The sequence below is a fragment of the Camelina sativa genome, chromosome 1, assembly GCF_000633955.1.
Source record: "Camelina sativa cultivar DH55 chromosome 1, Cs, whole genome shotgun sequence".
In the NCBI taxonomy this organism is placed as follows: domain Eukaryota; kingdom Viridiplantae; phylum Streptophyta; class Magnoliopsida; order Brassicales; family Brassicaceae; genus Camelina; species Camelina sativa.
Window position 1 is genome coordinate 21,766,548 of NC_025685.1, and position 9,068 is coordinate 21,775,615.

A 9,068-nucleotide genomic window follows, 5' to 3' on the forward strand; every position below is an offset into this window, starting at 1 on the left:
ATGCAAATGAAAGCGCTGGATCTCCGTCGAAACTCAAGCCGTCGACTAGCAAAGAGAGTCGAACGGAGGAGCGTCGTCAACACCACGAGGTGGCCGTCACACGCAGCGGAACTACTCAACTTCACCGCGAGCTTCAGGGCACTTCAGAGGCTTGTCGATTCACACAAGTGCCAGAACCTGAGCTGAAAAGAAAAACGTGGTGGCTCTCTCACAGCGCTGGTCAAAACCGGACACCGGAGAGGCGAGCAAGATGACGGCAAGAAAAACCTTTAGGCTTTAGGTTAGAGAGAAATCGCCGCGCGTGGCTTCAGGCGCCCAACCTCGGATCCTCTCCTTTTTTTTTTGATAAGTATTTGTAAGTATTTAACAAGTATTTGTAAATCATATAACCAATAACACATAATTTTGATAAGTATTTTAAAATCAATAATTAAATAACACATAATTTTTGTTTGGATTTTCAAATCCATTAAAATCGTAAAACTAATAATCCCACCTAAAAAATACAAGAAATCCGAAAAATATAAATTCTCATCTTAAATTTAGAATACCATCCTAATGTTACTATTTTAATTAAAATTTATACCCTTAATTAAACATATTTTTTAAGGATATAGAGACTGTAGGTAGATATATATACCTTAAACTCCAGATCAGAATAAATCATTACAAAAAAAACAGAGTATATTATCTAAAATTGTAAATAAATAAAACCAGAAAATTCCAAAGTCAAATATACGTTTTCCCAAGCGAGAAAGGACCTATTTAAAAAAAATAACAACCATTGATGAACACCAAATCATAATCAACGGTGGAACTGAAAAAGGAAAAAAAAACAAATAACAAATATTGAAAAGACTAAAACGGTGGATAGGTTCGTCGTTTTGAGTGGTATAAAAAGAGAAGGCGTATCTCCTTTGCAACAGAAGCTCGCTTCACCCACTTTCTCTCTCCTCTTCTTCTTCTTCTTCTTCTTCTTTCTCCTCTCTCTCTCTGGTGTGTGTGTGTGTGATCGAGTGGTGAAAACGAGAGAGAGAGAGACGTCGTTTCATTGAAGGAGAGATGTCAGGTCTCGAAGATATCAAGAACGAGACCGTTGATCTGGTAATATTTCTCGCTTTTAGATTAATCGATCGTTATTTTTTTTTTTTTTATTTTTTTTTTTTTAATCATCAGTGCGTTTTTATTATAATCATGCCCACAAAGTGTTCGATGATATGCTTGAATGAGAAAAAATAGATCTGTTTCTTTGCATGGGTTTCGCGTTTTGATTGATTCTTTTGTTCGAATCATTATCTCATGATTCTTTCTCCTTTTTTCTTGGGATCGGATACTGAATCTTTAAATCCCCTAAACAAAAAAAAATCTCAGATTTTTCCCTGTTAAAATAATTTGGGTTTTTTTTGTTTCCTTCTTCTAGCTTCCTCAATTCCCGATGATTCTATCATGGATCCGATACAAAAACCCAAATCAGGACTTTGTTTTGTTTACCCATAATAATGGATCATAGAAAAAAAAAAAAGATTAAAACTTTATTAAGATTTAGGGTAAAATAACAGAAGTCTTGTTCAGCTTTTAGGTGTTATTAGACCAAAAAAAAAAGTAGAGATTTTTTTCACTGTTCATCAGAAAAAAAGTAGATCTACGCTAAAACAACAACTACTAAACTACTACACACATGTGAAACGCTGAAAAAAAAAAAGAAAGAGAGATAAGAAAACAGATCGTCTTTTTTAGTGGTGGAGCTAAGCTTAAGAAGCTACGTCTCAATTAAAAGTCGTTTTCACATAATTTTAATTTATAGGAGAAAGGACAAAATATACACATAAAGATTTTGCTTGTGATATAAAGGAAAATAAAAGTCATCCTTTTTTTTCTCTCCCAAGATAACGTTTTTGCTTAATATTCTATCTTCCACCCATAATAAATTAAAAAGTTTAACATTTTTTTTTTAATTGTTGTTGAGGTTAGAATATTGATGTACCTTTCCGTAGTACGTTTTTTTTTTAATGCATTTGTTTGGCTTTTAGTAAAACATCTATCAATAGACGCAACTTGTGGATTCCTCGTTGATTGTAAAAATCCAGTTTTTTTTGTGAAATTGTTTTTGACCGAAATACCCTTAACCGGACCTTGGCTTTCACGCCGGAAAGTAGCCACCTTTCATGGAGGGAATCCCGCAGGCGCGTGTGTTGGACGTTCCCTGACACGTGCATTGTTGTAATAGTAGTAGCAGTAGTAGTAGTGGTGGTGGTCCCTGTCTCCTCCACTGCCAGATTCTTTTTACCTTTCTTTGTCACAACTTGAGTCAACGCCACTCTACATCTTCCGAGTCGCCGAGTTGGATCGTTTCTGACATTTGTAACAAGATTTCAGAACTAAAAAAGTTTTTATCTTTTTTACCCTTTTGTTGTTGTTTGAAGATGTATGAGTTACTACTATTGGTTCGGTTTCTGATCAAAATTTTTGTGGATTCTCTCAGGAAAAAATTCCGATTGAGGAAGTTTTCCAGCAGCTAAAATGTACGAGGGAAGGGTTGACGACGCAGGAAGGGGAAGACAGGATTCAGATTTTTGGCCCCAACAAGCTCGAAGAGAAGAAGGTTCGAGTTTGACTAAGCATTGTTGTTTCCTGATATCAGAATGCTTTGGTTTTGTATATACTGTTGTGAATCTCACTGGAACTCACGAGGTTGTTGTTTCATTAAAAATAACAGGAAAGCAAAATTCTGAAGTTTCTGGGGTTCATGTGGAATCCGCTTTCATGGGTCATGGAAGCTGCTGCTATCATGGCCATTGCTTTGGCCAATGGTGATGGTAGACCTCCGGATTGGCAAGATTTTGTGGGTATCATCTGTCTGCTTGTCATCAACTCCACAATCAGTTTCATTGAAGAAAACAATGCCGGAAATGCCGCAGCTGCTCTCATGGCTGGTCTTGCTCCTAAAACCAAGGTAATGTGTTTGTATTTGTTGTGACGTTATTGTACAAAACATTTCAGAGACTTTTCTTGAGCTTAACCTGTTTCTCTGCTTTCAGGTTCTTAGGGATGGAAAATGGAGTGAACAAGAAGCTGCCATTCTTGTCCCTGGTGATATTGTTAGCATTAAACTTGGAGACATTATCCCAGCTGATGCCCGTCTTCTTGAAGGAGATCCTTTAAAGGTTGATCAGTCTGCTCTAACTGGAGAGTCCCTTCCTGTGACCAAGCACCCTGGTCAAGAAGTTTTCTCTGGTTCAACTTGTAAACAAGGAGAAATCGAAGCGGTTGTCATAGCCACAGGAGTTCACACCTTCTTTGGTAAAGCTGCTCACCTTGTGGACAGCACTAACCAAGTTGGGCACTTCCAGAAAGTTCTTACATCCATTGGAAACTTCTGTATCTGTTCTATTGCTATCGGTATCGTGATTGAAATAATTGTCATGTACCCTATCCAACGCCGAAAGTACAGAGATGGAATTGACAATCTCTTAGTCCTCTTGATCGGTGGTATCCCCATTGCTATGCCCACGGTCTTGTCTGTGACTATGGCTATCGGGTCTCACAGGTTGTCTCAGCAGGGTGCCATCACCAAACGTATGACAGCCATTGAAGAAATGGCTGGTATGGATGTCCTGTGCAGTGACAAAACCGGGACACTAACCCTCAATAAATTGAGTGTGGATAAAAACTTGGTTGAGGTTTTCTGCAAGGGTGTGGAGAAAGATCAGGTTCTACTATTTGCAGCTATGGCTTCTAGGGTGGAGAACCAGGATGCTATTGATGCAGCCATGGTTGGAATGCTTGCTGATCCTAAGGAGGTATAACCCTTACAGGTTTAAATTACTTCTGAAGTTTAGTGAATGCGAGAAAACTAGTTCTTATTTTCACTTGGTGTTTCGTAGGCCCGAGCTGGAATCAGGGAGGTTCACTTCCTTCCATTCAACCCTGTGGACAAGAGAACTGCTTTGACTTACATCGACTCTGATGGTAACTGGCACAGAGTCAGCAAAGGTGCTCCCGAGCAGGTGATGAATCGTCAACTTTCACCCACATATGTTTTTTTTTCTTTATACGGTCTACTAATTCGATTCTCCTACACAGATCCTTGACCTTGCCAATGCCAGGCCTGACCTTAGGAAGAAGGTACTCTCTTGTATTGACAAGTATGCCGAGCGCGGTCTTAGGTCACTGGCAGTTGCTCGTCAGGTACTACTTATATATCATTGATTCTTACGTTTTCAGTCTTTTGCATTTTTTATTTTTTTGCCTGGAACCAATTGCTCAATTGCCTGTTCTTATTCCTTTTTAGGTGGTCCCCGAGAAAACAAAAGAAAGCCCAGGTGGACCATGGGAATTTGTTGGCTTGTTGCCTCTTTTTGACCCTCCAAGACACGACAGTGCCGAAACCATTCGCAGGGCGTTGAATCTTGGTGTCAATGTTAAGATGATCACTGGTAACTATATTTATTCATATAACTATTTTTTGGTCCATTCGCAGGTTATTTTGATGTTTTCCTCTAACATGTGCTCTAACTACGTTGCCAGGTGATCAACTTGCTATTGGTAAGGAAACTGGTCGTAGGCTTGGAATGGGAACCAATATGTACCCATCTGCTGCTCTTCTCGGTACTGACAAGGACTCGAACATTGCATCCATTCCTGTTGAGGAGTTGATTGAGAAGGCTGATGGGTTTGCCGGCGTCTTTCCAGGTTATAACTTGCTTTCAGTTTTAAACCTTAATCATATGTTCATTGTAAAAGTTTGTTATATTGATCCAAGCTTCTTATGTTTTCTGATTGCAGAGCACAAATATGAAATTGTGAAAAAGCTGCAGGAGAGGAAGCACATTGTTGGCATGACGGGTGATGGTGTCAACGATGCTCCCGCATTGAAGAAAGCGGATATTGGTATTGCTGTGGCTGATGCTACAGATGCTGCTCGTGGTGCTTCAGATATTGTTCTCACGGAACCTGGACTGAGTGTCATCATTAGTGCAGTGCTCACTAGCAGAGCCATCTTCCAACGAATGAAGAATTACACAGTGCGCATTCTCTTAATTTTGTTTTTTTTTTTTCATGCCCACCACTTGTTTTCGTTTGCGTCGGAGATTAATTAACTCCTTTTTCCTGCTTGTCACAGATCTATGCAGTCTCAATCACAATCCGTATAGTGGTAAGTAGACACCCCGTTTCGAAATCTATCACTTGTTTAGCCTTTTTTTTTTTTGTATGTACTGATCATATTACGTTGCGACTTTTACAGTTTGGTTTCATGCTTATTGCTTTGATATGGGAATTTGACTTCTCAGCGTTCATGGTTCTGATCATTGCCATCCTTAATGACGGTGAGCAAATGTCATTATCCCTTTTCTATACCACGTCTTGATACTTTATCAACTATATCTTATGGTATTATGTGATCACTATCTCGTAGGTACTATTATGACAATATCAAAGGACAGAGTCAAGCCATCTCCAACACCTGATAGCTGGAAGCTGAAAGAAATTTTCGCCACCGGAATTGTGCTGGGAGGTTACCAAGCCATAATGAGTGTTATTTTCTTCTGGGCTGCTCACAAGACCGACTTTTTCTCGGTAATCATCATCGCTTTATCTTATTTCTATTGCTCTTTGGGTACAAGTGCTTCAGGGATTATATAGATATATGGCCAGGCCTTTTGCTCCGAATCTTAAAATTATATCACCTTTAATTTGCAGGACAAGTTTGGAGTGAGGTCAATCAGGGACAATAACGATGAACTAATGGGTGCTGTGTATCTACAAGTTAGTATCATCAGTCAAGCTCTAATCTTTGTCACCAGGTCTAGGAGTTGGTCATTTGTGGAACGTCCTGGGGCGCTTCTGATGATTGCATTCGTCATTGCACAACTGGTAAGAACATCAAGTACACATATTTTCTGGAATACTATTAGGTAAAAGAAACCCATTGAATTCATTCACTCTTCCATCCAAATGCAGGTTGCGACATTGATTGCTGTTTATGCCGACTGGACATTTGCAAAGGTGAAGGGTATCGGCTGGGGATGGGCTGGTGTGATATGGATTTACAGTATCGTAACATACTTCCCACAGGACCTTTTGAAGTTTGCCATTCGATACATCTTGAGTGGAAAGGCTTGGACCAGCTTGTTTGACAACAGGGTACATATAACTAACTCTCTCTATATCTATACCCCACTATAGAGACCTCTTTTTACAACCTGATGGTAACATACTAATCACCTCTTCTGCTACGTTAACAGACCGCTTTCACGACCAAGAAAGATTACGGTATTGGAGAAAGAGAAGCTCAGTGGGCACTTGCTCAAAGGACATTGCATGGTCTGCAGCCAAAAGAAGACGTTAACATCTTCCCAGAGAAAGGAAGCTACAGAGAGTTGTCTGAGATCGCAGAGCAAGCCAAGAGAAGGGCCGAGATAGCTAGGTAAGTAGTGATTAAATAAAGCTCCACAGAAAATGCTATTGATATGATTCTGATTGGTGAATGCTTGATGTAATGTTGCGACAGGCTTAGGGAGCTTCACACACTAAAGGGACATGTGGAATCAGTGGCAAAGCTAAAGGGATTGGACATTGATACCGCAGGACATCACTACACTGTGTAGTTGCAGTTGCACAACACAAACACTACTACTACCAACCCAACCTCACCATGACTCCTCTTTTGTTTTGTCTTCTTCACAAATATCTCTTTTAATGTCATTACAGTAGAGGGAAGAGAACTCTTGTGTATTTGCCATAACTCTTCCAAAACTCTTTTTTTCTTTTTATTGTTAGTCATATTGTTCTTAAACTTGTACTACTCGATCTGAGCTTTGAAAATTTGCCTTTGAAGAAACAAGGCCTTTGCCTACAACCCTTATTTCTTTTTTATTTCTTTGTGTTTTAGCACTTTGGCTACCACCCTTTTTTAATGGCCTAATGTGATCTTGTCACTCTTCTCTCTTGTTTTGTCTGATAAATTTCATCTTGAAGATAATATCTAATTTCATTGTAGTCTGCGAGAATTTTCTTTAGTTTTACAAAGAGAATTGATATATACTTCTATATATAATCAAGATGTCTATCTTCTGAGATAGATTGAGATTGTAGTAAAGAATGACTTCGCGAGTCACGTGCAAAGATATGGATGATGACTTCAAATCATAACACTTGCTGTGATCTTACCTCTATTATGTCACCATTCATCTAAAAGTATGTCTTATTTGATCATTTTCTTAGTTTTGCCAACCGATCATTTCAGATAATACATATTTTGTGACTCACGAATACAACACATCAATGCAAAGAATAATTAAATAAAATCAGTCTTAAAATGAAAAAATAAAAATACTATCAAAAATTTGGTTTGTTTTGGAATACTATATATATATATGAACTAAAATCAAATACTGAACTTTCTTAAGGAAAAAGAAACTAGACAAAACAAAGGATCTGGCCTGGGTAACACATGCTCCTGGGTAACACATGCTATCTTTGGATGCATCACAAGTCACCACAACCAACAACTACTTCAAATCAAAATGTGTAAACCATCAACAAATAAATAATTATTATTGACCACACTTTTATTCACATGTTGAACTTAACTGCATTATACTTGTTATTCATATATATGCTAGCTTCTAAATTTCTAACTTTCAACCAATTTTTTTTACGTCAATATAACCCATATTATATAGATTTATAATTTCTGGCTTGTGATTATCCTTGTCATAATTCAGCGAAGGAAAAACTTCTTAGCGTTACTTAAAAACTCATTTCTTGAGAAAAATCAAGAAAAAGTAGCTAAGTTAGCTTTAAGGTTTTGTTGAAAATAAAAAATAAAAACCCAATCGTAAATTTGTAATATTAAAATATTTTCTTGAAATTACGTAGCTACCTTTTTTTTTTCTTCTGATGTAAAGATAACACATGAAACAATGAATTAAATTATATCCAAGAAAGTATTAATTATCTTGCACAATAGATTTTAGAACCATCATCTGCAACTCAAGACATACAATGTAGCTTCCTATCTCACTCAAAATCTCCTCCATGTTCATCTCTTCTCCACCTGGCAAAAGCTTCTGCAATTCTTTCAACCTCTTCTTGATCTCTTCTCCTTCTCCGTTGTCGCGGTCTTGGTGTTTTTCTCTTCCTTGCTTCTTGCTCGATCTTTCTAGAATCTCGGAAGAAGAAGTAGTGCTTACTGGATCATCATGAGGGGAAAGTGATAGCTTCTGCTGCAAGAAACGGCTCCAGGCAAATTCTTGAGCAGACAAGGCAAAAGCCATGTCTACTTCATGTTTCACGGTTTGTTCGAAACTTTGGCGGTTGGTTTGTGAAGAGGATTTGTTCATGTTGATCTTCTTGAGAGCTGGAACCAAGTGACTCGCGTATCTTCTAGCGAAGACCGCCTTAGGATTCTTGTTTGGGTGGAGAGAAAAGACTCTTTTCCTCTTGTTCATGATTCGCCTCTCCATGTGATACTTTGTTTGTTTCGTAGGAAGTCTACAAAGGAGATACTTATATATATAGCAAGAAACTCACAAGGAGAGAGAGAGAGAGAGAGAGAGAGAGAGAGAGAGAGATGATGGTTTGATAATGTAGATGTGAAGAAGTAATGTGATATTTCACACGATCGATCACACTTTATGAAGTTATTTCTTTGGATATAAATGAGCTAATATGTGTGTGGGCACAACACAAGTATATGAAAAATGGTAAAAAAGAAATGTAGAAAATAGTGAAAGAGGGTTATAACAAGTAAAATTCTGATATTATTCATGAGTTTCTTTTTTTCTTTATAAATATAACTATTTTGAGATAAATTTGATACGTGTCATGCATATATGTTTTTGTCTAGTCACAGCATATTTTACATGACGGTTGAAAATCTTTAAGAGAACAAAAATCCTTTATCCAAAATTTGATCTAATAAGAAAGAATACTTATATAGCTCTTTTCATAAACCTTCTGAAATTAATTAGAAAATGTTAACCAAAATCAAAAGGATTAAAAAATGTATAGTGCAATTCCCTCGGTTTAAGATTAGCATCAACAATATTCGGTATACGATCTTT

General features: G+C 37.7%; 2 protein-coding genes across 3 annotated transcripts; one reads left to right on the plus strand and one right to left on the minus strand.

Moving 5' to 3' along the window:
- Positions 949-6,876, plus strand: LOC104700987 (ATPase 1, plasma membrane-type). 2 transcript variants are annotated; one of them, XM_010416616.1, is made up of 16 exons: positions 949-1,104; positions 2,483-2,602; positions 2,717-2,953; positions 3,039-3,800; positions 3,885-4,007; positions 4,084-4,188; positions 4,292-4,436; positions 4,528-4,692; positions 4,786-5,024; positions 5,123-5,155; positions 5,246-5,327; positions 5,417-5,577; positions 5,701-5,874; positions 5,962-6,144; positions 6,246-6,427; positions 6,512-6,876. In XM_010416616.1, the coding sequence occupies exons 1-16, from the start codon at positions 1,063-1,065 to the stop codon at positions 6,606-6,608; spliced, it is 2,850 nt and encodes a 949-aa protein (XP_010414918.1). In that variant the 5' UTR covers positions 949-1,062; the 3' UTR covers positions 6,609-6,876. The 2 variants fall into 2 exon arrangements, with proteins under 2 accessions (XP_010414918.1, XP_010414912.1); XM_010416610.1 differs by having other exon boundaries at positions 4,528-5,024.
- LOC104701003 (uncharacterized protein At4g30180-like) lies at positions 7,927-8,616 on the minus strand. The gene has a single exon (XM_010416628.2). The coding sequence runs from the start codon at positions 8,466-8,468 to the stop codon at positions 7,953-7,955; it is 516 nt and encodes a 171-aa protein (XP_010414930.1). The 5' UTR covers positions 8,469-8,616; the 3' UTR covers positions 7,927-7,952.

Excerpts from the sequence above, each read along its gene's own strand:
- LOC104701003 (XM_010416628.2), bottom strand. The coding sequence starts at position 8,468 with ATGGAGAGGCGAATCATGAACAAGAGGAAAAGAGTCTTTTCTCTCCAC.
- LOC104700987 (XM_010416610.1), top strand. The coding sequence starts at position 1,063 with ATGTCAGGTCTCGAAGATATCAAGAACGAGACCGTTGATCTG. Across the intron at positions 4,008-4,083 it reads GCAAAGGTGCTCCCGAGCAG|ATCCTTGACCTTGCCAATGC; the intron begins GTGATGAATCGT and ends TCTCCTACACAG. Across the intron at positions 4,437-4,527 it reads CAATGTTAAGATGATCACTG|GTGATCAACTTGCTATTGGT; the intron begins GTAACTATATTT and ends CTACGTTGCCAG.